Raw genomic sequence first — 27,937 nt, 5'->3', positions numbered from 1 at the left:
TCACCCTCACTTTGTACATAATAGCAAGCAATATAGAAATTTAATCAAACAATGTTTTTTCAAAGATGGAAAGATTGTCTTTAGAAAGACAAAACAGCTTTTCTACTAACTTGTTTGTTCTCTTGGCAGAGCTCAATATGCTCTGCATTTTGGTGGGAAATGAAATTTCATTTCCCACCAAAAATCTCTTGTTTCCCGCTTGCAATAATGACCTTCATAGTGCAACACACTATATTACTGACCTATAGAATATAGTACCAACGTACTGCTGTTTCCACTTGCAACATTATTGCACTTCTGTACACACCTGCAATAGTGCTGCACTGCTGTACGTACCCGCATGCAATATCGCTGCACCACAGTACCCCCTTGCAAAAATCGACCCCCCTTTTTTTTGCAATATTACGCCGTACTCAGCTGCACTTGTACAAAGTTTACATTGTATCAACTGCATTGCATAGTTTCATTTTTGCTTTGTTACTGGTATAAAACCACAGTTCTAATTTTATTCACATTCATATCTCTGATGAAGCTCTACAGAGCAGAAACCGGTTAGATAAAATGAATTTCAAAACTTAGAACTGTTTTTGAAGAATTAGAAAGTGTGTTGTGCCAGGGTTCCGAAATTCCAAAACTGTTAGACTTACCATGTGACCAAGTCGGACAGCAGGGTTGGAAGCCAGTTCGTCCACAAGTGAGTGATAATGTGTGGAGAACAGCGTGCGACAGCCAATATTCTTGGTCAGCTCATGAACCACAGCCGAGGCTATCGCAGTTCCATCAAATGTGGCTGTGCCGCGGCCTAAACGCAATGCGCAGATAAACACATACGCATTAGACAGATATGCTAGAACAAATAGAAATATCGCCTGTGCTTCTGACATTGCGCTTACAGGTGCAAGCCTTTGACCCATATACTAGTGAGGTTTAGTTCCCACGTAACGGAAACGCGTACGTGGGTGATCCACGTAAAGTTGATGAAGGACACCCACGTTGCAATGTTGTGTTTAGTCACACGGAACAAACAAAAGCATGAACCGAAAGGCCCAAACCTGGTCAAAGACGAAGCTACCCGGGCCTAAGAAGCTCCTCCAATATTTTGATTTCGTGCTTCGGAAACTTCTTCAGCTGAGCACCCTCACAGCTCGCACAACGCGCTCCATTCTGATTTTCACCCACGTTCTGGCGGAACGTGAGTGAGCCTCCATACACGGTATGTCGTGAACCTGAAAACGTCTGTACGTGGGTCACTGAGTATCACGTGGTACACACACGTAAAGTACCCACGGATTACGTGGGACTAAACCTCCCTACTGTCCACATCAATACAACTTGCACGAGTATGATGGTGTGCATGCCAATCTTGAAAGATGGACAGCCTGGGTTGTGTAAAGGTCAAGGTGACGCAAAGTTGGCTCTGACCAGAGGGGAAAGGGCACGTTAGAAATGTCCACTCCAATCATGTCATTCAAGGAACAAGCCCTCTTTCTCTTCTCAGTCTCCATTTCAGCTTGGTGTTCCGCTTTCTTGCCACTTACCTAATTCATCCAGCAGCACTAGAGAATGCTTGGTGGAGTGTTGGAGTATAGTGGATGTCTCGCTCAGCTCCACAAAGAACGTACTCTCACCTTCAGCACAGCAAGGAAGGAAGGAAAGAGAGGGAGGGAGAGGGAGAGAGAGAGAGAGAGAGAGAGAGAGAGAGAGAGAGAGAGAGAGAGGGAGAGAGAGAGGGAGAGAGAGAGAGAGAGAGAGAGAGAGAGAGAGAGAGAGAGAGAGAGAGGGAGAGAGAGAGAGAAAGAAAGAGAGAGAGAGAGAGAGAAAGAGAGTGAGAGAGAGTGTGTGAGAGAGAGAGAGAGAGAGAGAGAGAGAGAGAGAGAGAGAGAGAGAGAGACATGTAGACTATACAGGTACAGCGATTGCAATAAAGAGAGACTGCCTTGAAAGCTGAAACTCATTCATTCAGCAAGATTTGTATTTGTTTAGAAAATCAGAACCAGTGAAAAGTTAGAAATGTGACAAGCACGACCAGTCACCGGCAGAGGCAGAGGCAGCAGCAGCGGTGGAGGCAGCAGCAGCAGCAGAAGACAGAACACCAAAGACCTGAACAGCATACATACCGGCCATGATGTGATCGCTGGCACCTAGACGTGTGAATAAGCGATCGACGGGGGACAGATGGCAAGTCTCAGCAGGCACATAGCAACCCTGGGTATGAACACAATACACAACACACAAACAACAAGATCTGAACATACATGCACAGATACAACGGAAGGTGGTGCAGTGCTGGATTGTCCTTCACAGCCAGACATAAAATTCCACACAAGAAAGGAGGAAGACTCACCAACTGTGCAAGGATGACGATGATTCCCGTCTGTCGCATCAGCGTCGATTTGCCGCCCATATTCGGGCCGGTAACGAGCAGACACGAGCTGTGCTGCTTGCTAGCAGAGACTGCACATGAGCCGTTACTGCTATCGTCCTCGCCGTCGTCGTCGACAACACCAATCACGGTGTCGTTCGAGATGAACTCGTCGCCGCTGAAAGTCTGCGCGATGCATGGATGACGGGCGTCGCGGACGTTCAGGAACGGGTGGCCATCCGACGAGAATTGCACGCGAGGCCGGCACATAGGCCCATCACCGTGAAGACTACAAGCAGCAAATAACACACGGGCAAAGTACAGTATACGCGTACGTGATCATCATTGATAGTCACATCCATTCGCCCAGTTTGGAGAGCAGTGGTCAAGCCAGGCAAGAGAGTCCATACACAGCGCAAGAATACAGCGACGGCTACATTTCGATGATACATAAGTTTTATTCAAATGTATCACCGTGACTCTCTCCAGTAAAGGAACATATCAACAGAAGAGTACAGTGAAAAAAAGCCACAACTGAGCCACTCTGGGAGCTCTAAAGGAGTGATCAGCTTGGCTTTCAAAGCATTCCCATCAGAGAGCTTGGAATGAATGGCAATGGGGACAAATGACACTATGAGAAGAAGAACAGGATATTTTAACACGCTGTGCAAACAGAAGGGAGAACAGTACACACATGGTGTGTGAAAGGATGGCGCTTGCCATCAGTGTGAAGTTCAGTGTGAAATAGCTCCATGCTTGCACACAAGCAGATGAGAAACAATCAACACCAAACAGGAGAGTCTGTCCGAACAACATTTGCCAGTCACCAGTTATAGCTTGACAGCTGACACAGTCAGTGTAAACATTGCACATTGGCTTCCCAGGTGTAAGCCAAACTCTTAACCCATGGTCAAATTCAATGCCAGAATGTCATGACCCCGGCCCATAAAGGGTACATGTACATGGACACGACGAGCACGGTCATGTACATATCAGCAGGCCATGGTGTCAGTGTGTGGACTTCACTTCAGGTTAACACTCAACACAAACATTACACCAGTAACTCTACAGTTGTCACCTCAAGTGCAGTTTTGCACAGCTCGCACTGTCCAACTGCATAGTGCACTCAGGGTAGAAGATCAGAGCTCCGCGACATCATTGTGGCCTCTTACGGGTCCCAATAAAACATTGACGATGATCACTAAAGCACACTGCTAGATGTGTGTTGCTTACCTGAAGTGTGCTAGACTCATCAGCACGTCCAACACAGCCACGCACTGTACAGCCCGGTCCCACACTGAGAAACTGACACACACACACACACAGACACACACAGACACAGACACACACATATACACACACACACACACACACACACGCAAAGGAACAAAAGTACAGAACACAGAGAGAATTAGACACTGAACACTTCTCCATAGTATTTCTGATGGCAGCACAGGTGAGGTACAAGAGAGAGAGAGAGAGAGAGAGAGAGAGAGAGAGAGAGAGAGAGAGAGAGAGAGAGAGAGAGAGAGAGAGAGAGAGAGAGAGAGAGAGAGAGAGAGAGAGAGAAAGAGAGAGAAAGAGAGAGAGAGAGAGAGAAAGAGAGAGAGAGAAATGTGCAAAAAAGATGAGAGAAGACCAACGATGAGACAATATTCGACAAATGTCCTCAGAAGAAACCGCGATGAGAGAAAACAACAGCCTTACTGCTCATCAAAGCTGGCAAACACACTGCGCATTGTGTCTCGCAGTGCTTCATCTCGCAGCTCCTCTGCTCTCACGAGATCCTCCAGCCATGCTTCGATTTTTTCAGTGCGATAGCGGTGGAATCCCTGTCAGCAGCAGACATGCATGCACACACACGCATACACGAAAACGTACATTGCTGAGCACAAGTGCACACCCTCTCACACACATAGTCACATCGATACAATAGTGCCGCAATGCCATCAGTAACCAACAGTCACTACATTGCTCCTCTGTGTAACTGGTATACATTGGGGTTACTGTAGGGCACACCATTGCTCACCTTCTTCTGAGATGCTAGGTTGTAATCGTCGGGTGTATAGCGAGACAGCACTGCATCAGGTACTTCCAGCTGGAAGCGATTCTTACCCGTGCCCCAGTAATTGACATTCTGCCACGCAAACAAAGGAATAGCAAACATCACAACAGCAACGGTAATCACAACCTCATCCGCCCAACCTCTAAAACACTACCACGAATGGGTTCGAGGTGGTGGGGCGCTTTCATGGCACTTTATGGCACTACCTCCTCACAAGGCTACAGTGTTGAAGTAAGGTTTTGGTGAGCAGCACATAAAGTATACACATCGCCAGATACGGCTGGCGGGTATTCCTTGCTTGGCATGACGGAGGTAGCTACAACAGACACTGTGTTCATGGCTCTTAGTGGATAATCGCTCAAAGCGTGGAGGAACACAACACTGCAAAACATTCCACGTGTCACGAACATATCTGCTCCTGTCCATAATGAAGTGATCGACAGCGAAAAACAATCCGAGCTATCTGACATATCCTGGATCAGGAGGTGGATTGCTCTGATTTGACACGCACAAATCCAAGCAATCTCACAAGTCTTTAACGGAATTTGACAAATCAAACATGATCTACGTGTACTCCAACGTGCTATGTATCACAGAGTCAAAATAAAGAGAACAGGATGTACAGTGAAAGCTGGCTATAGAGATCACCTCTGTGTACAGTGAAAGCGGGCTATAGAGATCACCTCTGTGAACAGTGAAAGCGGGCCGTAGAGATCATCTCCGCACGCCAAAGTTACGACCACTTCAGTCTACCCCTCACTGCTTCAGATGAGTTTCAGTAGACACATGTACTATAAAACAGCTTGGTATCACATCATTGTCAAAATGATGATGACGAAACGATATCCCACACTTCTGACCCTACCAATGTATGTCATTCGGAGCTACATACTGCGAACCTACGGGCAGTGCCTGGTCCCGGACTGCCTGGATAAACAAGGTATGAGTGTGTACCATATCAAGGTTAAAGTTAATAATGAAGTTTCACTGCAGCACACTCCACAGTATGAGAGTACCCCCCCCCCCCCCCATTCCGAGGAGGGTGCATGGCTGAAGTGTGGTGCACCCTCCTACCTACCCACCCCCCTTGCCTGGAGCCCTGGTCCGATTGGCATACAGTGTGCTATACAATGTTCCACAGTACGGGTCTGGAGTAGATAGGACATACCCTGGAGCCGAGACGTTTGCGCTGCTGCTCAAGGTAAGTCTGCAGCGCATCCTCAACAGCCTTCACATCACGCAAAGCAGCATCGTAGGCCTTGTTTACACCTGAAAAACATAAAGGTTCATGTATTCGACAGCAGAAAAGAACTGATAAAGAGACTGAGAGACTGCAAAGCAGCCGAAGCCAAGGATTCACGATAGGCACATGTAGATAACCGAGTTGTGTCAATGCCCGTGTGTCTAGCAGATGTGTGTGCATCTGTGTTTGAGAGAAGGACCACCAAATCAAAGGGAAGAAAATATGCCAGGCAAAAATAGATCCTTCAATGTAGCTTATGCATCTGCACAATCCACACCAGTCCAAACGTTCAATGTGTTAGTATTATTATTATTATTTGATGTTCATGCTGTTTTTGACTTGCTGACTTTTCACACTTGTAGCGCTATAATTATCTCTCTCAGGCAGGATTTCCTCCCACTATGGAACGGAAAGGCCCTCCTATCTCAATTCTTTGCCCTATATAATTGCTGTCTTAGTCATTTTTGTTTTACATGTATTCCCTGTAAGAGACCATGAAGAGAAGGGAACGAGAACGTCCGGTACTAAAATTTCCTAGTGTTCTTTCGGTCTGGTGTGGATTGCGCAGATACATGTACTACAGTGAAGAATTCGAGACGCTTCCAATTTGTTCTAGAAAATATAGATCCACTCCACATACCAGGCCTGGGAAGAATGACTCCGTCGCGCTTTGCTTTCTCATGGTCAAATGCGTTCTGAAAGAAGAAGAAGTATACAAAGATAAAACGTTTTCAAATGGATCAGAAAAAAATTACACTCGCACAACACTCGATAGTAGAGTCGATACATATCCTATTTGGGGGTAACCTGAATCCTGCACCAGCGACTATCCAGAGCTGAGCCTGCATTGATGAATGTACGAGTAACCAAACGTAAATTGCAGAGAAGAAACACACCTGAAAGAAGTTGATGAGTTCGTCCAAAGCAGGATACTTGCCAATGTCACCTTGGCAGACCGTGTTTCGGAGAAGAGCAGATCTGGAGGCATGGGCACAAAGCACCCAATCACAGCAGCTCTGGATTAGAACTGATTTTCACGACAGTTGCACTGCGTGCTTCGATGGAGCAAATGCAGCCACAGCTTAGGAATCAATTACATTGAATGATATCAACAAATCAAAAAAATCTGCAAGTCAGAATCTAGAGGCTGTAGCAAAGATAAAGGAACTGACTTAGGAGGTAGGACATTGATTTTTTGGTGAAGGTTGGTTGGTTGGTTGGTTGGAGAGAGAGAGAGAGAGAGAGAGAGAGAGAGAGAGAGAGAAAGCAGACGTTAGAAGAAATACCGCACACTACTTACTTGCAGTCAGCATCAAGGTGCTTGGCCAAACTACACACCGCTTGGTCCGCCTGTACAAAGCCAGATAGCGTAGTCAGGAAGTCCTGGATCTTGCGCTTGCTGCAGCACCAGAACCAACCACCCCAAAAGAACACTTTGATGGATGATCAGTATTTTTCATAAGGATTCATAAGCAAGAAGTCAACAAACGAAACACGAATAAAAAAACAATTTTTGAAAGTGCTATAAAACCAACATGAACCCGCACGCACACTCCTACACCCTGTACACACACCCGTATGTTGTCTCCTCGTAGAAGATAGCTCGACTGTCGGGATGGTCATCACTCGTCCTATGCACTGATCCAAGGAGGTGAATTCTATTCACACAAGAGAAGACATAGACACGAATCAGTCAAATTTAGCCTGTACTCTAACAGACAGACAGACAGAGAGATAGACCCGTCCGAAACACCTTACTTTCCGAGAAGTCGCTGCAAGTCGGGCAGCTGCCTCAAGATGTCCCTTGCATCTGTGACAGCCGCTGGGAGGTCCATCAAGGCTTCCACGGCATCCAACCTGCCACGCAATAGCAAATCCACACATACATGTAGTATAATATACATACACGTGAAATGTCATCAGCATCACCGCTCCCCCTTCACACATCCCAGACAGGAGGAGAGATTACCCACCGAGAACAAGGCCTATTTATGCATATGGTACTGCACGATGTCCTTTCCTTTATTATCTTTGTGGACACGTAATATGAGGGTTTGACCTATCCGCCAATCTGGGCTGAGCCATGATATCTTACAACAGTTGCACCGTCATACATTGGAAAGTGGTGTGAATGAGTGAGTGGGTGTAAGGAAGATAGATCGATGGAGAGAGGTAGTGGTAGGAGCGAGAGAGAGAGAGCAAGAGAGAGCAAGAGAGAGCAAGAGAGAGATAGAGAGAGATAGATAGAGAGAGAGCAAGATAGGGAGAGAGAGAGAGAGACAGATGGATACATGTACATAGATAGAGAAGGAGATAGAGACAGAGAGAGAGAGCATACCTGGAATTGATGGCATCTGGGTGGCAGAGAGGGGAGCATAGCCATTGCTTCAGCAACCGGCGACCTGCCATTCCAGCAACACAAACACGCAAATACTATTAAAAGTGCGAATCGAGGGAAACAATCAAACAGACGTCTGTTCTTGACAACAATCCCTACGCCATCCTTACTGCTAGCTTCCAACACCAGAGATTCCGCGAGAGTCAAGAGTCACCATTCCCAAAAGGAACAGCACAGTTCGGAGAGTGAACCCTGTGAGAAACCACGGCGTAAGTGAACGCAGACAATACCCTGCAGAGATACTATCAACAGAGAGCACAGTCTACTGCAGTGCTCTTACCAAATGGTGTTGCGCAATGGTCCAATCGCTGGTACAGCGAGCCCTGCACGGAACCGTCCGTAGCGTTCTGCAGCACCTCCAGATTGAGCAGCGTGACACCGTCGAGGACCATGTGCCGTTGGGTGGTCAGGAATGACGGCTGGCTGCTGCCGGACTGACTACCGCTAGTGCTGCCAATGGTCTCATTCAGACGCTCCTTCGCTATGCAGTCCTCGGGTATATACTCCTGTAGCACAACGAGCAACACCACAAAGCCAGTGGAACAGTGTTGACAAGAGACTAATCCATAGCGTGCACATGGGGAACCAATACCGGACTACAATACATGATAATACGCAGCCTCGCTCAAGGAGAGTTGCGGCAGCTCGAGAGAGGGAGAGAGAGAGAGAGTAAGTTACATTTATAAAGACAGGTAAGTCTAACAAATGAGGACTGAGACCTCTACAACAGGGTTTTTACGCCTGAAAGCAGGTGCATGATTTAACAAGCAGGTTGTCAGTCTAGATTTTATGCGCAGATGGAGAAAAAGCGCAGAATTTTTGTAATGAGATGAAAAGCAGAAATAATAAGAAATAATAAGAAAAGATGAAATGAAAGCCTGCTCACAACCCCGCCCAGCCTTGCGAACTGGGTATGGTGGATTAAGAACCCGGTTCAACGCTCGAGCAAGCGCTCTCCACTCAAGGTGTTCACAGCAACTGATAGGAACTCATATGGGGAAATTATAGAAAAGAAATAATAAGATAAAGAGAATAAATTTCAACGCACCTCAATAAACGGAGCCCCACATACAGTACCTCAGAAAAGTGGATCTTCCGACCAGTGTTTTTGTTGACGCCGCAACCAGATGATGTAGCTGCTTCGCAGAGACGTCTTACTGCACAAATTACAAATAAATTTTATTCTTCGATTAGAAAATCCAAGCGCTTTCAGAGCCCTCCGAAGAGAGTCTGGGATGAAACCACGCACACCTACCTCAACCGAAAAAGAAACGACCTGCCACCCGTTTGCTCGGCATTGATCGGCCAGATCCGCATACCGCCTGTCCTTCCGCGAGTTACTGACACTGAATCTGTCCTCAGCACAAACTGTCAACTCCATCCAGAATACAATCCTACGACTCGTAGAGTACAGAACTATATCTGGTCTTAGGGTGGTAAGTGCAACACAGCTAGGGAAAGAAATCTTTGCACTAACTGAGTCGACAAGAAGTTTCCAGTCTGAGGCCGCTGACAGGAGATCAGTCGTAACCAACTTTCGTCTGGGCTGAACGCGAACTGGCTTCTCTCCCGCCTTGCAAAACGAGATGAAGTCAAGCTCATTTGAATTTTCGGTTTGTACGGTGTTTGCAGCAGTGCGGATTCGAATCTCCTCACGCATGTTCCTGACGATGACCCCGAGTACGTTGTCGTGCCTCCAGGTGTAACGTCCCTGGTCCAGCGCTACGCGACAAGCGCCAAGCACGTGGCGCGTAGTACAGGCCCAGGTACGGCACAAACTACAGTACGGATCCACTACGGTGTTTCCCCAGCGGCGTAGGTTCGTCGGAGAAGGTAGCACGTCGAGGGTTGATGCGAGAAGAAATTTCAAATCCTTACCAGTACCACCGTACAAAAGGGATTTCCACGAGAGGTCCTGCCACATCACCGATGTCCACTCCAACCACTTGCCTTGCACCTGAAGAGTCTTCAGCCTCAAAATCTGCTCCTGCGCGTTGATCTCCTCAAATGTTTGAAGGAGATCCTTCCTCGGGGGTTTGGAACGCTGCTTCGGAGCAGGAGCACCCAACCCTGCACGATGACTTGAAGATGACGGTGGACGGAGAGTCCCTGAACCTACTGATGCCTCTGCACACTCCAGCTCTATTGTCGCCGCATATCGCTTTGTCAGCTTCGCATCCTTACTCCGACGCAGAGTGTACAGCGCCCTCATGCGCGCGTCCCCACTCGATCGAAGAATGTGCCATTTGATGGACTGGCACTTTTTCCACACCGTAGGAAGGTAGTGGAGGCGTAAGCCAAAGCGTTTGCGACTGCCAATAAAAAGAATGGCAGAGTTTGCGCATCGAGGTAGGCCTGACCATTTCTTCAGAAATGGTAAACACATAAAGTGCAGTTCACGTACAAAACCTTGTGTGAGTTCAAGAACCTGGAAAGACCAAGAAAGCTTGGGCACTACAAGATGGTGGTAAAGCCATAGCTTGTGGTGGTCTTGAAGCCAAGAGCCATCTACTTTTTGCATGAGAGATACAGTGAGTTGACGGATGTCTTCCCGCTGGGTCTGCTCAGAGCAATCAGCATGCAGCCTTCGCCCCAGGAACTTGAACTCTGCAGTGTCAATGAAAGCGATCTTCCTCCCTGACATTGTCAGGCAGGGATCGTAAGGTTTGTACCGGCCATCTACAAGCTTTGCTGCACTGCTTTTGCATTTGTGCGGCGCCGCCTGCATACATTGGGTCCACGAGAGAAAGTCCTCCGTGACCGCAATGAGTTTTTGACAACCTGCACTAGATTTGCTATAGAGGCCTAAGTCATCAGCAAAAGCTGTTTGGGACACTTGCAAAGGGGCAGATTTAAAATCATAGGAGGCAACTTAATTCAGGGGCTGCAAGTGAGTCCAGCAGAAGCTGGAAACAAATATTGAAAAGGACCGGGGACAAGGGGCACCCCTGGAAAACACCAATGTTGTAATTAAAGGTGGGTGTGTGTGGTTGTACGACGAAAGCGCAAAGACTGTCGTAGTAGGAAAAAATTAATTTCCTGAATTGCAAAGGAAGGCTGTAGTGGGTTAGAGCATACTGTATCAGATTGTGGCGCACTGAACCAAATGCATTCTTCAAATCTATCCACGCAATGCAAATTTGGCGTTTTGCCGTCTTTGCATCACGCATCGCCTCATAACAAAGTGATGTATGCTCTAAGCACCCAGCCTTTGCAGGCATAAATCCTTTCTGGTTGTCACCATCGAAGAACTTATTGCCTAGCATATGTTTCAAGAGGCGCTTTGCAACTAAGGTGAAAAAGATCTTCCCGGACGTGTTCGCTAGAGCAATCGGTCGGAATTTCGAAGGATCATCAGACACCTCCCCCTTGGCCAGGAGTGTGATACACGCTACCTGCCACTGCCTTGGAATGATCTTGCTCTCCCAAACCCGCCCAAAGATGGTGAAAAGAATGGATTGAAGGGAGGGACAAAGCTTCCAAACTATGTAAGGTATCTTGTCAGGACCCGGTGCAGAGGTGTTGCGACACTTCTTCAAAACATTCTGAAATTCAGTCCATGTAGGGGTCCCCTCATCGACTGGGTGGGTGCAATCCCGGGGCTTCCCTGCACTGGGGCAGGATTCGTACGAAGTGGCACGATCCTGGTCTGCATATGTGTGTTGGAAGTACTCAAAGCAGGTAGTGTCAGAGAAAGTGGGTTTGACATGGTTGGTTGGTTGAAACAATTTCTTTCCGAAGGCATATGGGTCCTTGAGAAAGGCATCCTGGTCCCTCTTGTTCCGGGATCGATCGTCGTACATCTTTTGTTGTTTCAAAAGACGCTTGATTTGTTTTCCAATTGAAAAATACTCATTTCTGAGCGCTGCAGGTACTTCGTCCGGGTTTTTGATCTTACGAAATTGGCGCTTTAAATCACGCCTGTGAGCCCGGAGTTTTTCCACTGCACGGTTTTTATTTGCATTCTTGTGTTTTGGTGGAGGTGGAGGTGGTTTCTGGTCGAAAAACCAGTGAATGAAGTTCTCTAGTTTGTCCAGAGTCTCTTCGATGTTAGTGTTTTTGAGGTATGAGGTTGGGAAATGTTGAGTGAGATGGATCTTCAACTGAGCGAGAGAGAGAGAGAGAGAGAGAGAGAGAGAGAGAGAGAGAGAGAGAGAGAGAGAGAGAGAGAGAGAGAGAGAGAGCGCAATGCACCCAGGCGCAGAGCTTTACACATGTATAGAGAAGGAAACAAAACGTATTGTTGTGGGCACACACACACTGTACTGTACACACACATTTCAGGTGGCAGTCAATTACCTGCATCTGCTGCATGGACAGCATGTCACCTGCAATACCGCACTTGGTGAGGTACCTACACACACAGAGCAAGCAGAAAGCAGAAAGCAGCAACACCAGACTCACAAACAGCCAACACATTCATACTCACACAAAGGGTGTAATTGATTAAAGAATCTGGATTGAGTGTGAGCAGGTGGTGTGGTCCGAGCAATGCTGGCCCAATAGAACAAAGCAAGGGTGCAGTACGCCAATGGTAGGCATATCGCACAAAAATTCTGTGACCGCTGTGAAAAAAACGTCAAAGTCCATTTCCACTCCAGCCACTCCCGATGTGGGGGCAGTGTGGGGGCAGTGTGGTCGGATCCCCACTCCAAGTACACCTACTCCGGATTTGGCCAAACGATCACGCTCACTCAGAGTGCGCTTGCTCGGGATTCGCCCAATCGATCATGCCCAAAGATAACTGGGTTCAAAGTCACCAACATTGGCAAGGCAAGTTGGTAAAGTGGCCAAAACCAGTCACCTAAACAAACATTCTCCCACCGGACTCCTAACAGTTATACCTAGCCAGTGCAGTGCAGCTATGCAAACATAAGCAGTTGCAGGTTGCTTTACAACATACACATGTACACATGTACATGATGTATGTGTCACATGAAGCTAAATGTTCACTGCACTCCGAACTCCAACCCGGCACAAAAAGTGGCGAGTTAGAGAAGAAGAAAAAGACGTGCAGCACTGAAAAACAGAACAGCAGAAGCAGAAGGCGAATAGAGATTTGGGGCGACATCCAAAACGTATCACGATAGCTTACCAAACGAGTGCGCCAAGCGAGCTGACAGCCAACTCAGAGCTGCTGTCGGCAGACAAGCCCAGAGCATCGGCTAGCACATAGAGAAAAGGAGAGGAAGAGGACAAGAAATAACAGACGTTATTGCTCAGTGAAAGAAGCCTCATAAGACAGTAGAACTTGATTGTGCAAGCCCAGAGCCTGGTGTGCCTGTAGAAGAAATTGCTGAAAGTGGCGAGCACTCAATTTGATAGCACCTCGTAGAGTTTGATCTGCTCAGGATTATGCTCTCTCTCTCTCTCTCTCTCTCTCTCTCTCTCTCTCTCTCTCTCTCTCTCTCTCTCTCTCTCTCTCTCTCTCTCTCTCTCTCTCTCTCCTCAGACCTGAGTCACCCTTATGCCACACGGCCAAGATTCCCCGGAAGGACTTTGCCCGCACACGACCAATTCAGGCGCACGATCACACACTGCAGCTGTCAGACAACCTTGACAAAGTACAATGGTGCAAGTTGGAAGTACCCACAGCAGATGTCAGAGTGCACTTACTTGATGACACAAGCTTCTGCAATGCTGATGGCCACTGTAACAGGAACAGAGACAGAAAGACAATGCTGGCAAAAGTCATTGTACATGTGTGAGAGCTCTTTGCTAAGGACAAGGAGATCGTGAATAGCAGGGGCTACTACATGTTAGTAGCCCCTATAACCCCCAGGAGTGTGCAACTCTACTGATCTCCAAGCTATGGGTGCCCTGCGCGGCAAGTTGCCTTCATTACGTAATGCAGGGTTCTAGCCAAAAGGGGGCAGCCCCCCCCCCTCTATTTGCGGCCCCCTGTGAAAAAGTGCCCCTACTCATTTTCCGATTTCGTGTTTTTCATGAGATAAAAAAAGTCGGCGCCCAGCGCATGCTTTGCTCATACGGTGTACATGCGTCCTGAAAAAGGTGACGTCAACAAAAATTCTGCCGTGGACGCGCTCTTGCAGCAGAGTTGCTAACTCTTGTTCTTTTTTTGTGCAGCTTCAGAAATACTTTCAGCACCAAAAGAAAAAAATTGATACGCCGACCACGATGGGACTCGAACCCACAATCTTCTGATTCGAAGTCAGACGCCTTATCCGTTAGGCCACGCGGTCACCTCTGTCTGGAATGGAAAACGGTTGCAAGATCACCCTGTTCTTGTGCAATACCCGTCACATTCAGCTAGCTCCCATATAAGGCGGATTCGATGTCAATGCATATTCTGATAAAGACATGCAAGCACTTGTTTTTGCATGGTAAATGTACCTTGGATGAGGACTTCTGCTGACCACTGCTCTCTTCTCCGCCAGCCTCTTCGTCCGCGGCTGGTGCCGACTGATCCGCCGACGAGCGGAAATACGACTTCTCTGACAGGGTTTTTAGAGTCTTTGTTGCCGACCAAAACTCCGTTCCTGAAAGCAAAATTCAGATCAGCCAAAGAATATCCACTCGGTCATCAATCAGTATCTAGGAATGATTTGGAAATGAATGTGACGGCACTGCGGACAAGCTAGCGGCATAGACTTAAGTGGACGACAGTGTACTCTACAGATAACAGTAACAGTACAATACTGTAAAACATGTAATTATAGGTGCATTTAAATTTCGGAGTTACGGACCGGCCAAGTTTCAGGTGTAATCTAGAATTAGGTGACCAGCGTTACCGTCATATACAGTGCATACCCTAGTGCCTTTTAGGTGTAATTTAAATTTAGGTGCATGTTTTCTCCACCGAAATTAAAGTTACACTGAAAATTATATGTTTTACAGTACCTTCCCATTGTGCGTGCGTACTCGTACGTGTGTGAGTGCACAGGGGAGACAGAGAGGAGACAAGCAGTTGGTACATTTTCCATACAGAAAAAGCATGGCTCGGTGACAGGGATATTTTTTTTTTCACGTGGTAGGTAGCAGTACCCTTTGCTGCAAAATTTACATCAGCCCCAAGATTTTCTTTTAAGAAAGTGTGCAGGCAAACATCAAATTTAGCCCCAGATTTTCTTTCAACTAAGAAAATGTGCAGGCAATGATTGTTTCCAGAGTCGAAGGGCGTGCACACCGCGACACACGGCTGGCTGACGGGCTGTGTGGCCGCATGGCTGGCAATGCGGAGTACCGGCGTACCTGGTGCAATGCAATCGGTCATGGCGTTGGCCAGGCAGCTGCTCAGGATGTGCAGAGTAGCCTGGCTGAGAGCGTGCCGGGGATACAACACCTGAGTGGCAACACACACACACACAACAGATAACAGCAGTGGTGGTGACGGTGAGGACGATGGCAACTGCTGGGGGTACAGTGGTAGCAACTCGCTATGGAATGGTATAAATCGGAATGCAGAGAATTACATTACTTAATCTCTGGACAGCTAGCTGATTCGATCTTGCTAAGCTCTAGTCAACGCAGCTGAGAGGTACTGGCCAAACTTATCGCAATGAAGTCTAAATGAACAAAAAAACATGCTTTCAAAGCATCAACATCAGAGTGCTCTAACTACTCCTCACTCTTGGCCTGGAGAAAGAATCACGATTAGTTGACAGAAAGAGCATCACAAATACTACCTAACACACCACCACATCCCACTTCTCGTAGTCACTGTGTGTAATTTGCGCCTGTAACGCGTTTGCACTTGCGAAATCAAATAGTTGAATATAAAACAAATAAACACTACACAAACAATGCCCGCACACAATACAGCATACCTGAACTGGAGGGTAGTGAGCAACCAGAGTACGTAGGCGTGAACACTGACGATCGTCCGTGAACTGCCCAATGTGAAAACAACCTGGCAGCACACAGAATAGCGCAACAGACGTAGCATGTCAACTAGTGCATATGCACGCAGACCCACAAGGCCAAACACACACACACACACACACACACACACACACACACACACACACACACACATGGCCAAACACCCACCCACACCCACACACACGAAGCTTCGTGTTCAGACCAGCAACAGCAGCGATGCAAACAGTGAAGCCGGCACAGTGCGGCTCATTCGCACGGCCTGCAAAGCACTGGAGGCGCATTGCCATGAGCAGTCTGGTAACCACACCGCGTTCAAGGCCTTCCTGCAAGCACACTGGTGTGGACGGTGTACCTCTGGCTCGCTTTGTGGGCAACCAGTTTAATATCTTGTTCCACAATGCGGGTGGAGTGTACCATCTGAAACACCACATGCTTGCGTTCTATGACACGGCATTTGGCACGCCGAACCGCCTGCATGCTGCTGTGCGTAGCGACCTGGGACAGAACTGTTACTTAGTTGACTGCCGCGCACTCGGCATTATCGACAAGCTGATCACTGGGCCCCTTTGGAGAGAGCTGACGAGAGCAACGATGTCAGACATCAGCAGCACGTACACTCAGTTGTGCAAGTGCCTGGAGAGCTGGCAGCAGGATGCGAGCGGCTTGCTGGGTGGCTGTGCTCGACCGTTCCGTGTATCGTCAGTGGCTGTGGATGATGTCCATAGTGAGCTGTTCCTTGAGTCCCAAGCCAATGATACCACCACGCTGGCTGTTCTCCAGATCATTTGCGTTGCTTTCAGCACCTACTCAAACAGGTTGCTGCAAGATCATCTACCACGTGGCATGTACCACGCCATGAGCGCTGAAGCAGCAGCAACATCATCGAGCGTGGCCACAACAAACGTCTGCAGTGAGCGTGCATTCGCCCAGCTCAAAAGGCTTATGCGGGAAAAGCCAAACGCATCATTAGTGGCCATCGAAGGCATCATACTGTTCAGTGCGAACAACACCAGCGAATGGCTCCAGCAGCAGTCCCCGGAAAAGCAGAAGGCTCTCTTCGCCAGCGCCATCATGGAGCAGAGCAGCATCGACAGCTCTATCACCAGCGCTGCAAAGCCATCACTGCACACCACCAGCAGCAGATCCAAGAAAAGCAACGGAAGAAGCAAGAGAAAGAAAAGCAGGATCTGCAGCTCAAACAGCAGCTCACTGACGAGGTAGGGAGGATGGGTCTCTGGGCAAGCCAAGATGAGGTCACCCTGAAGCTGGCTACCCTCCCTGCTTCTGCCGCGAAAATCCGTGCTTTGAAGAGCTAGATCCGGTACAGAAAGACGGTACTCAAATACACACACACCATCACTATCCGTAGCTGTTACCAGTGTATTAATGAAGAAGAATTCCTGTGTCTGTATGTCTCTCTCTCTCCCTCCCTCTCCCTCTCTCTCTCTCTCTAGGCTGCAAGGCATTTCTGGGCCTGATCGGCAAGGCCGACGAGATAGTGGAGCCCGCAATAGAAATGGTTCATTCGGCCCAGGCTCACCTTTGCCTCGTCACACAAGTCGCACCAACCAGCAGTGACCGACGGCGGTATGTTGCTCCTGTACTGTTCTAGCAGAGACTGAGTGTTGACATTCTTCTCAACTATACAACGGTCAGTGATTGTGTTTTTAATGTTCTTTATAAATTAGTGCTGAAACGATCGTGGATTTTCACCTATCGATTACTCTTTAGCTTACCGATCGATTATTCGATTATAATCGTTAGCAAATAGTGTCAGAATGTTGTACAAACATTACTCTGTTTCCAAAAGCTAGGCCTTCATAATACCAAAAATCTGCATTTGTGACAGGGTAGCTCAGAAACATGGCAGTTATAAAGTCGATTTAACCTCAGAACATGCACCATGCCCCTGGCAACTGCATACTCACAGTAAAACTGATTCAAACTTCACAAAAACGAGGGTTTTCAGTACTTTTTGGACAAAATCTCTAACGAGTAATCTTTATGAACTCGGATGGAAAGCCAAGGATTAATTTATAAAAAGTAAAAAGGAACCAAGGAACTGATTGTTTAGTAACTGGTGGTGCTAGTGGACATTATAGTGTAACTTGTAGTTCCTTGGTCCTTTTTCACTTTTTATAGAGTAATCTTTAACGTAACGATTACTTTATTGATAAGGAATTATCGATCGCTTACCGAGTAATTGGTGTAAGCGTTTCAGCCCTATTTATAATCTGGTTGGCAACTGGTGAGGCTGTGCCTGCGTTGGCGCATGCAGTTTGAATGCCACTGAACATATCCGTCAGTACCTCGAAACTTTGCTCGGCCGTTCCGGACTTCATGGTGGAGAGGCCAATGTTCAGGACGTTCTGGTCTTTACCACATGCAACTTGGGCGGCGTAGGACTTTTTCCCCTGCTTGCTAGTGCCGTCTCGGTGAAGTGTCAAACTTCCCTCACGGGCTAACACTTCGCCGATTTGGGCTAGCACAATGTGTTTGGATTCTGCCAGAAATGCTGACATCTTGGCTAAGCTTGGTAGTCGGTCAATGCTGAACGGCGCTAATGTGTTGATCACAGCTTTGATGACGGGAGATACATGGTTGATACCGAGGTTGTGTGCTAGCAGCTGGATACAGCAGAGTCTGACATTGTCATTGTAGCGTGGTGGTTTACCCTCCAAAGTGCGTATTTGTTGACGTACGGACTGTGCTTGCGGTCGCTTCAACTGGGAGCTGAGGAGTGTTATCTGCGGCTTTGCGTGGTCAAGCTCTGCGTGTAGCTTCCTCATCTTTGCCCGCAAAACCTGGTTTCGTAGACTGACTGAGCGATGCTTTGTCATCTACACTATCTTGATCCTGGATTCGCGAGCCGCTTCGTCAGGCCTGATAACCGATTGTTCAGCTCCTCTATTTGTTTTTTACTTGATTTTTTTCTTCTTCAGACGTACCAACTGCTTCACCACATGGCGTTTTCTGTCATGGGATTTTTTCAGTAACTCTTGCAAATCTTCATTGGAACGGTGCTCAACTGTTCTTGGTTCTGCTTGTCTTCCCAATGCGCGGCTTTTGAACCATGCCTGCATGGACAGAAGGACGTGTTGTGGATGGGTTAGTGTGTGTTCTGCATGCGCAGTGTCTGCCTTCATCACAGTTTCACCTGTTCAAATGTAAAGCCTTCAGGCGCAAGTTGTTTCAAATCTTGTCGCGCTGGCGCCTTGTACAGGCAATCTTCACATATTTCAGTTCCCTGACCGGAACCTGTGTAAGCGTGTTCATTGAAGAGGAAGACTCCATTAGCAACTTTTGAGAATATTTTTAATTCCCGGGATGAGTTCTATGAAAATATTACCTGGAATTTTCTTTAGGGCTGAAACAATTATACCGATAACTCGCATATCGATCGTTAAGAGTGCAATCGATAATCGTTAGTATTCGAAACGAGTGCTAACGATTTATTATGCATGCATATCAGTGACAGTATTCTAGCCCTTGCACTCCATCCAATAGTGAATACGAGTACAATCATGTACTTCCAAGCGCGGTAAAATTGATTTGTGGCTTTGAAAGAGGTCGGGAGAGAAGACTTTGTCTTTTTGGTTCATTTGTGTGAGAGGTTGGAGATAAGAGCAGTTGCCAGAGGGTGATGACAAGATTCTTTGCTCTAGAAACAACATTAAATTCTCTAGTTCATGTTGATAAAACCAGCCAGATTTCCACAGATGTCAACAGTGCGGTGCCACAAATTTCTAAGGTACCAAAGGTATCATGGAATTTCTTCATACACTGGTGTGCGAGGTACACGAGTAGAGCCGACAAGAATCGATAAAACCAATATGTCGATCGTTAATGATATTGGTTGATCGTCAGGAGTTATTGAATGATCGTTTCAGCCCTAATTTTCTTGATAACTGCCGATAATTTATCAGGGCATTTGCTAAGTGTGCTGGTATCTGAGGATTTCCAAATAGCATGCCACTTATTGCAGCACTTCCTTGCAAACAGGCCACCTGTTGACCTTCTTTGGGTGCGTCTGAAACTTGCTGATTTTGCTTTAGCCATGCCAGGCAGGTCCTTTCGAAGACTTGGGCCCCTAGTCTAGACAGCTATGACCAGCCTTGAAACAACTAGCAAAGGTCCTCGAAATTACTAAGTGCTCACTGCCGTAGAGAACCACCACGTGTGGTGACCAAGTTTTTGTTTCAATTTCCGTGTGAAAACGCCTCCGTAGATTTCCTCCTATCTTGGCACGCGTAGTCCACATGGTCTGGCCAAATCAATGTCTTCAAAAGAGGATTTCCCTGGTTAGATCTTGCCAGGTACCAGCCGATATAGTACGATGTCCAGCTGACGATAGTCCATTTTTGAGCTGGAAGAAAGTGCCTCGCAAAACCTGTGTGCGAAGTCGAGAACAGTGTAATGATGAACGTATTCGTAGTAACCTCTGTAGCCATCACCCAGCGTCGTAGAGGCAAGCTATGAAGTAACTCGACTCTAGCTGGTCTTCTTCCTCAGACACTTCTTCGCCATTCCGTCCTTCTTTTCCATCCCGATTTATTTACGAGTTTTTTTCGGTTTGGATGGTCACGGCTTGTTGGCCGCGTCTAGATATGCAAGTGATCATCTGCGCAGTGCGTTCGCTGATATCCCTACCTGGAGTTTTCCTACCAGCAAAGAACTCCAGTAGAATAACAATGCCGCATCCGGTGTCGCGCTTCCGAAGGTGCCTCGGCATATTGACTCAGTGTGGAAATGTCACTAACCGATAGTGGTGTCGATGAAGCAAACGCCATACTGCGGAACACCAGCACACTCACTAGATGCCTGAAAACAGAACACACGCAGCCGAAAAATCAATATCAGTGTATGCGTGTGTGTGCGTGCGCGTGTATGCATGAGTGTGTGCGAGGGGGGGGACATACACTACGATTGCCACACGAGAGACAGTTTACAATTGCCATAAAAGGGAAAAAGGGCAAAGCATTCCCTTCGGATGGAACGGAGGACACCAAGAATGTCTCATGAATCCGATTATAGTAGAGCTATCAGTGAATACACCAGACATGCACAGGGGGAAATTACGATGTAGTGTAATTGTGAACGAGCTACGGACACATGGCTGACAAACAATTTGAAAGCTCAAACGGGCACCCTTCGGTCCTGTGTACAAAAGAATACAAACAGCCAGACGGCAGGCTCTCACCTTCTCCGTAATGGCCAGCAGGTACGCGTTGGCAGACTCGGACGACGTGTCGGCATCCATGAAGTTGTAGGTCTTGGTGCCGCGCGTGACAATAGAACAAATCTCACGGCGAACTGTTTTGTCGCCCTTGCCAATAGCTGAAAGACAAGAAAAGGACGAGAGCATAAGAAACTGGGGAATAAAGGATCGTATTGAGGACTGATTGTGTTCGATAAGAGATCGCTAGTGGTACGAGTCTACCTGGCATACTGAGTACGCACCATCATTACATGCCTGGAAAGTACGCGACTACAGACACTATCTGTACGGTACAACACTACTAGTGATTGGTTGACAGCAAGGAGTTAGGACGCGCTGTGTTGAAAACACTGCCCCTGACTACCACCATCATCGGTTGGCAGAGCCACCTTGTAACATGCCGTCAACCAATCAACACGTTAAACAACCAAACAAGGCCTACCTATACAACACTACTATTGTGTGAAAGTGTCATACATAACACAGGATTTCCGGTAACATTGGTGATGCCGACATTTGCCACAGCAGCATGCTGAAAACAAATATAGGCGCTGCTGCACTCTACTGCACTCGTGTGTACTTCAATACGTCGATTACTTGTCAGTTCACAGTTCAAAACGGAACATCCGTAAAATTGTCTACGGTACTGCCCCGTCGTTGGCTGGAAAAGAAGTAATGCAATGTCAACACTGAAAGGAAGTGTTTGCTAAACCCTGGCCCTCTGTTGTTCAAGGATGGAGAGCCAAGGATTCATTCATAGTAAAGAAAAAGACCAAAGAACTCGGTCAGTGTCGTGCAATGCTATCGCATGAGCTGATTGTGAAGTACTTGTAGGTAACTGGTGGTGTTAGTGGACATTGCAGCGTATTTGTAGTTCCTTGGTCCTTTTCTTTGTTGTTCACTCACTTTTCTTATTCCGCTCCTCCAGCATCTGCGGCGTTTCCGTTTGCTCCACTCTCGCAACCCTGTGCACATCCACAATCGTACCAGAGAGTACTAGTTACATGTGTACATGTATTGTACTGAAGAGCAGGTTCAAGACTCTGATTGCATTCTATGTGGCGGTTAAAACAGCCAATACCAGCCAATACACAGTTTTAAGGCAAGGCACTGGAATCTGGGTAATGTAAATAAGGGAATTCTAGAACGGACGGAATTGTGTGTCACCGAACGCCCCCCAAAAAGCCCATTGCGCAATGACGTAATCTGTACCATAAACACCCCACACAGCCACCTGGGCATGGTCGTCTGGGGTGTTGAACAGTGCATTCCTGATCCCAGCGTACTCACATGCATTACTCATACCTTCCATATTTGGCAATGCGCAATGGGCGTATAGTGCTGTGCTGAAACACAACACAACAACTTACCTGTAACCTTTCTGCACTAGCTGGTCTGAGTAGCGGCCGAATCCAATTTCCGGAAAGCCAGAATGACAGTATGCGCCCTAAAACGCGCACGCACGCATCCACACAAAAATCACGGACATGACGCCGGGCATGTGACAACGTGTGCATACAACAATACTAGTTACAATACCTATTGAGAGACAAATGGGACCATGTGCATATCCCAGCATATGTATAGCAACTACATACACACTCTATTCATTCCTGTTGGGCTTAGAAAGCCTGATTTTTTTTCCGAATGAAGGCTCAAACCCCATTATAAATTCGAAAATCTAGTTTTGGGATTCTCCGCACATTATGCAATGGTATACCCATCCAGCTGTGGTAAAACCTGACCGAATTTTGAACTCCCAATATCGGGACTTTCTCAGCCTCGAACGTGTCCAGAAAGAATTGCACGGGTCACACAAGGTACCATTGATTTCACTACATCACTATATCACTAGGTGTGAGACATCAAAACGTTAGGGAGCTAATTTAGTTTCGGACGAACAGACCAGAACCTATCCTAGACTCCGCCGACAAGCTACAAACGAGCGAAATGTTTGTCCCGAGGGTGGTAACAAATAAGCAAGTATCGCTGGCGAGCGTGTTATCATCGACGTGGTGGTGTATGCAAGACATATGAGAGCCGGTCACTAGCGTAAGGTTGTGGGGGTGAAGTTCAAATTCTTACTGGCCTCCTGTCATTGGCACACAGCTACAAATGCATAATGTGCGATGAGCCTGCAGTCAAAACACGTGCGGTGAGTAAAAAGGACGGTGAGAAATGCGGTATCTTGACCGTACCAGTTCTCGTAGAAAATGCACGTACATACCTTCATGGCTAAGAGGCCGAGCTCCTTGATTCCTACGGCGGCGTCCATGTGGTAGAGCTCATAGAACTTACCAACCTGCCGGGAGAACATGGAGATGCAAGTAGGTAAGAAACAAAGAACTAGGAACGTTATCAACAGTCATCACCAGCCAGGCAGACAGAAAGCAACGACCCAAGATCTTGATGACACTGAAACTATTGAGATCTATGGATCCGTTGCGATGCTGCGAATCAGAAAACTAGTTCACACGGTGGAGAATGCAGGGCAGAACTGGAGCACAGAATGAAAAGCTGCAGCACCAAGAGTGCTATGCTCTAGTCTGTTCTGCATTCAGCACAGACAGTGCGATTGGGCACAGAGATCACTGACCTAGTTGGCAATACGGTGACACCAGGACACACTGGAATCTCTATCATGGAACACAGTACTACAGTCAGTCTCGTGAATACCAACCTCAGGTATACCAGCAACTCACGAATAACGACACAATCTTCAGACCTACTGACCATTTGACTGTATACTTTCAACATCATGAATAACGACAATTTTCTCATGCCAGGTCAACAAGGCAAGAATGCCACGTCAAGACACAACACAGTACCAACATAACAACAACAACACCACCACCACCACCACCAACAACAACAACACCACCAATGTTACCTTGAAGAAGAGAATCGCATCGTAGTTGTCAATCTTCATCTTCCACCACTGTTGCATTGCCGGCGACTGTTTGCTGAGGAAGTCACGTGGGACCTGACACCACAAACACAGCATTGCACAACGGAGACAACCAGGCGAACATGCACCAGTGCATACACGTACTTAGCCTGTGCCCATGTGTTTGGAAGTTGACAGATGGTGCGAGCAAGCTTGGGGCAACATGCTTCCAACTTCCAAGTGCCACAAAAGCAATACTTTTTAGCTGAGGTACTCAGCTATGCATGTAAAATTTGACCAGAAGGTCAATTACGCAAGGTGGCACACATGAAAAAACCCTCAAAGAATGTCACCGTAAAAGTACCCTAGGATGCTGCTCGAGTACGCCATCACAAGAGCGGATGACTGTACAGGTCAGACCTCGCTATAGCGACCCCCGCTATAACATAAACCTCACTATAACGCACAAATGTGAATGTCCCTGCCGAAACCGCATCACTTCTGCACAAAATTTCCTCGCTATAACATAATCCGCTATAGCGTAATGTTCGCTATAACGCACTGTTTGCTGGGTCCCGGGCGCACGGAGACCTCAGCATAACGTAAAAACTCGTACCGACATGTATAAAAATGACTATGTACACGGCATGCATGCCCTGTGAGCCGTCCACCTCGGAAGCAGGGAGTAGTAAAATACCGGTATTTTACTACTCCCATTACTTTTTATAGGCTCTAATCGTCACATCACGACTCACATGTACAAGTACTGTACACGCACTACATGGCTCTTGTCACCCCTTTGCTGACAAGCCTGTACACCTGGTACACATGTGCACATCTTTGCTAGTCATCATCATACTTGTATGTAAAACAGTACAGTTGTAATCAGTAAGTGAAGAGCGTCATTTTGACATACATATTGCATATTGGTGTGCCGAACTCACTATAACATAAACCTCGCTATAACATAATTTCTCCCATACCCCAGAGATTACGTTATAGCGAGGTTTGACCTGTAAATGGGTCATAGCATAATCATCATCATGCCATACCGCAGTACAATCACTATACCCAGCTTGCTATATACTGCTGCAGACAAGAGCTGAGCATGCAGAGCGATGCCAGCATCAGCACTACAAGAAGCGAACATGCAGTGCGTAGCAGTGCTGCAGTGCATGCCACCTGGAGCGCTTGGGTCACAATGAAGCCGAGACCGTATGGTCGGCAAAGCTGCCCCTGGCCTTGCTCCCACTCCTGCCATTCTATTTGTCTTATCGCTGCCTTGCTGCTTTGTGCCGTCAAATGGTGTGTGTGTTTTTTTGTATAAAATAAATAAAATAAAACATAGTCTAGGCCAGGATAAGCAATATAACTCACATAGAGAGTGCGAGGGTCGTAATCCGGATGAGACTTCAAGTGTCCTTTGGCATCTCTGCAAAGAGGAGAAGAACAAAGGGGAGGGGGCCAAATAGTCCTGAGGCGTGTCAGAGCTAAACAGGCACTCCCAGGTGGCGAGCGGCCTGCAAGCCCACACTAGAATCAAAAAACTTCTTATTATAAACAAGGTGTGTGTGTGTCTGTGTGTGTGTGTGTGTGTGTGTGTGCGCATGTGCATGTGTGTGTGTGTGTCCGTGTGTTCACTGAAACAGGAACGGATGGTCTTACTTGACTTTCTCGTCCTTGATCCAGTCCAGTGTCTCGTGCATGTACACAGTACCCAGCTCTGTGGAATCAGCAGCAGAGGTCGGCGCGGGAGACGACACCACCTACACACAAACACATAAGGCACGCCGATAATGCTGAAGGGGAGGGTAACATCAGAAGAAATAAACGGAATTGCCATGCAAACGAGAACCAACCAGCTTTGCAAAGCTCGTGACAAGCTCACTTGAAGCGGTACCATATTGTATGATAATCTCTGCAGCATTTGTAGTGGAACGAGGCCAATGACTCAATCAATACGCCGGCCGTGTCGCTGCTGTAGCTGCTGCATGCATGCATCAAGCCCAATCAAGTCGATGTGAGGGCAAGACGTGTATTCAAATCAGATAGTTCTACGCATGACAAGTTGCCAATGCATAATATAGCATGCTGTGTGCCGAACATCTGTCATCCGTCTTTCTCACACATCATCAGGTTTGTATTTTCAGAAAGAGTGTTCAGAACGAGACAGGACTTACTACCTGACAGTAAGCATACGGAGGAAAAAAAGATCAACTGCGCTGTCCGATGATCACTTATGCATGAAATTATTAAGAGTCACAGCTGCACAGTTTTCAATCCATGTGTATAAGCCTCTGCACCGCAGTGTAGTGATCTGTCTAGCTGTCTCTCTTTCTCTGTCTCCCTCCCTCTGCCTCTACCTCTACCTCTGTCTGCTTCTGCCTGTCTCTGCCTCTCTCCGCCACAACTTGCTTGAAGTGTAACTGTTACAGGAGAGCACTGTACTTACGGCAGGACTCTGGAACTTTGAAAGTGAGGATGCAGCCGCCATAGCAGAGAATGCATTCATTGACGAGCTTGATGATGGGCTCTTCAACTGCGTGGAGGAGCTTGGAGTTGTCAACCCTAACACATCCCAAAAGCAGACACAAGCCACAATAGAGGTAGGACACGACTGTTCGGCTATCGCCGCTGTAGACACTGGCCAGACATAAATTAGTTTTGGAGCGCCTGTTATTAATTTGACCCATTTGTCATATGAAGCCTGGGCATAAAGGCCGCGCACGGTATTGCTATGGTTATGGTCATGGCTGTATGATATCGTGTTGAATGCTTGTGAGTGGCAAGGTGACAGGACAGTAAAAGGTTTAGCACTGACCTCTTGTGAAGTACTGTTTTCGCTTTGTCAAAGCGGCTGCAGTTGTGTCTCAAACCCTGGGGAAATGGAACCCGCAAACAACCACTCCCCCTCCCCAGGACACACAAAGCAAACGCAATCGTGCATACCCTGAGAAAGAGAACAGGCTCTGCGCGGTGTCACAGGCGTCTTTCCTGCTGTAGCCGCTTTGCTGGTTGACTTGGAACGACTCCCGGCACCTGTTGATGGATGTTTGCGCTTCCGGGAGGGCGTTGGCTGTAAAAAGGACACGGACAAGATAGAAGAAACGTCATGTACAACGAAATCCACCTGTATTTTTAACGGTTCAAGGTTCGAGAATGAGTATTAAACAAAAAACAAGGAGCAAGATAGTATTCGTAAGAGCTTGCGGCAAAAAACTTGCACAAATAAACAGAGTAAAAAAATCCTTATTCGCATGCGGTGGTCGATAGGAGACTCGTATTGAATGCCTAGAGCATGGCAACTTCTTGGGATTATATTGCCAACTCTGAACCTGCAAAACAACTACCAATAGCGGCCATGATTTCTCAAAAACCAACTGGTTTGAGATAAATTTTCATTACACTACACTGCGCACGCGTACTATGGCTGTGCCACATCATGTCCGCATGCACAGCTGAGTTAGAAATTGCATCACCAAATGTACCTCATCATCTTCATCGAAGAGGTCATCGGGATCAATACCATCCAAGGTGTCATCCTCCTCAGCACAACTCAATTCTTCATCATCGTCGTCGCTGTCTTCTTTTTTGTCTGGGACGTACCCATCTGAACAACGAAATGTCAACAAAACGAAAGACAGAAACAAGAATGATACACCTGTTAGATCACTGAAGAGACTCGCACATATGGGCAACACAAAATGATCAAACAAGACGGAGATTTTCTGCCACGGATTTAACCCGGAGAAGAAGAAACAGACAAGCTGTCACAGCGGCCATGATATTCTCATGTCCGGCTCAGTAATAGCAAGCGTCGAGCCACTCACCAGAGTCGTCTGAGTCCGACGCGATCACCGTCTTGCGTCGCTTGGCAGCGCCCTGGCTGGATGCTCTACGCGATGGACGTGATGAAGACCGC

At 47.3% G+C, this 27,937-nt stretch overlaps 2 protein-coding genes and 1 non-coding gene across 4 annotated transcripts in view; all 3 read right to left on the bottom strand.

Moving 5' to 3' along the window:
- LOC135822518 (DNA mismatch repair protein Msh6-like) overlaps positions 1–27,937 on the bottom strand; it is a 33,609-nt gene that overhangs the window by 3,124 nt on the left and 2,548 nt on the right. The window contains exons 4-36 of the mRNA XM_065335302.1: positions 27,846–27,936; positions 27,504–27,625; positions 26,965–27,091; positions 26,468–26,583; positions 25,681–25,781; positions 25,393–25,447; positions 24,019–24,111; positions 23,356–23,430; positions 22,499–22,575; positions 22,035–22,093; positions 21,111–21,247; positions 20,671–20,731; positions 15,856–15,938; positions 15,281–15,371; positions 14,423–14,568; positions 13,685–13,718; positions 13,164–13,233; positions 12,368–12,422; positions 8,349–8,574; positions 8,009–8,072; positions 7,429–7,527; positions 7,245–7,328; positions 6,971–7,069; positions 6,567–6,648; positions 6,311–6,365; positions 5,596–5,696; positions 4,392–4,499; positions 4,070–4,194; positions 3,596–3,667; positions 2,345–2,651; positions 2,118–2,205; positions 1,539–1,628; positions 648–802 (exon numbers count right to left, since the gene is read on the bottom strand). Coding sequence (XP_065191374.1) covers positions 648–802; positions 1,539–1,628; positions 2,118–2,205; positions 2,345–2,651; positions 3,596–3,667; positions 4,070–4,194; positions 4,392–4,499; positions 5,596–5,696; positions 6,311–6,365; positions 6,567–6,648; positions 6,971–7,069; positions 7,245–7,328; positions 7,429–7,527; positions 8,009–8,072; positions 8,349–8,574; positions 12,368–12,422; positions 13,164–13,233; positions 13,685–13,718; positions 14,423–14,568; positions 15,281–15,371; positions 15,856–15,938; positions 20,671–20,731; positions 21,111–21,247; positions 22,035–22,093; positions 22,499–22,575; positions 23,356–23,430; positions 24,019–24,111; positions 25,393–25,447; positions 25,681–25,781; positions 26,468–26,583; positions 26,965–27,091; positions 27,504–27,625; positions 27,846–27,936 — 3,348 coding nt within the window. The remainder of the gene's footprint in view (positions 1–647; positions 803–1,538; positions 1,629–2,117; positions 2,206–2,344; positions 2,652–3,595; positions 3,668–4,069; positions 4,195–4,391; positions 4,500–5,595; positions 5,697–6,310; positions 6,366–6,566; positions 6,649–6,970; positions 7,070–7,244; positions 7,329–7,428; positions 7,528–8,008; positions 8,073–8,348; positions 8,575–12,367; positions 12,423–13,163; positions 13,234–13,684; positions 13,719–14,422; positions 14,569–15,280; positions 15,372–15,855; positions 15,939–20,670; positions 20,732–21,110; positions 21,248–22,034; positions 22,094–22,498; positions 22,576–23,355; positions 23,431–24,018; positions 24,112–25,392; positions 25,448–25,680; positions 25,782–26,467; positions 26,584–26,964; positions 27,092–27,503; positions 27,626–27,845; position 27,937) is intronic.
- On the bottom strand, positions 8,725–12,172 carry LOC135822521 (uncharacterized). Of its 2 annotated transcripts, XM_065335305.1 has the most exons (3): positions 10,682–12,172; positions 9,324–10,486; positions 8,725–9,225 (listed from the first exon to the last, which is right to left on the bottom strand). In XM_065335305.1, exons 1-3 carry the CDS (start codon positions 10,794–10,796, stop codon positions 9,223–9,225), a joined length of 1,281 nt encoding a protein of 426 aa, XP_065191377.1. In that variant the 5' UTR covers positions 10,797–12,172; the 3' UTR covers positions 8,725–9,222. The 2 variants fall into 2 exon arrangements, with proteins under 2 accessions (XP_065191377.1, XP_065191376.1); XM_065335304.1 differs by having other exon boundaries at positions 8,725–10,486.
- Trnar-ucg (transfer RNA arginine (anticodon UCG)) lies at positions 14,199–14,271 on the bottom strand. The gene has a single exon. It is a non-coding gene; the product is annotated as a tRNA-Arg (tRNA).

The sequence above is a fragment of the Sycon ciliatum genome, chromosome 8 (assembly GCF_964019385.1).
Source record: "Sycon ciliatum chromosome 8, ocSycCili1.1, whole genome shotgun sequence".
Lineage (NCBI taxonomy): Eukaryota > Metazoa > Porifera > Calcarea > Leucosolenida > Sycettidae > Sycon > Sycon ciliatum.
Note: the sequence above shows the minus strand (reverse complement) of the source record. Positions and strands in the feature narration are given on the sequence as shown.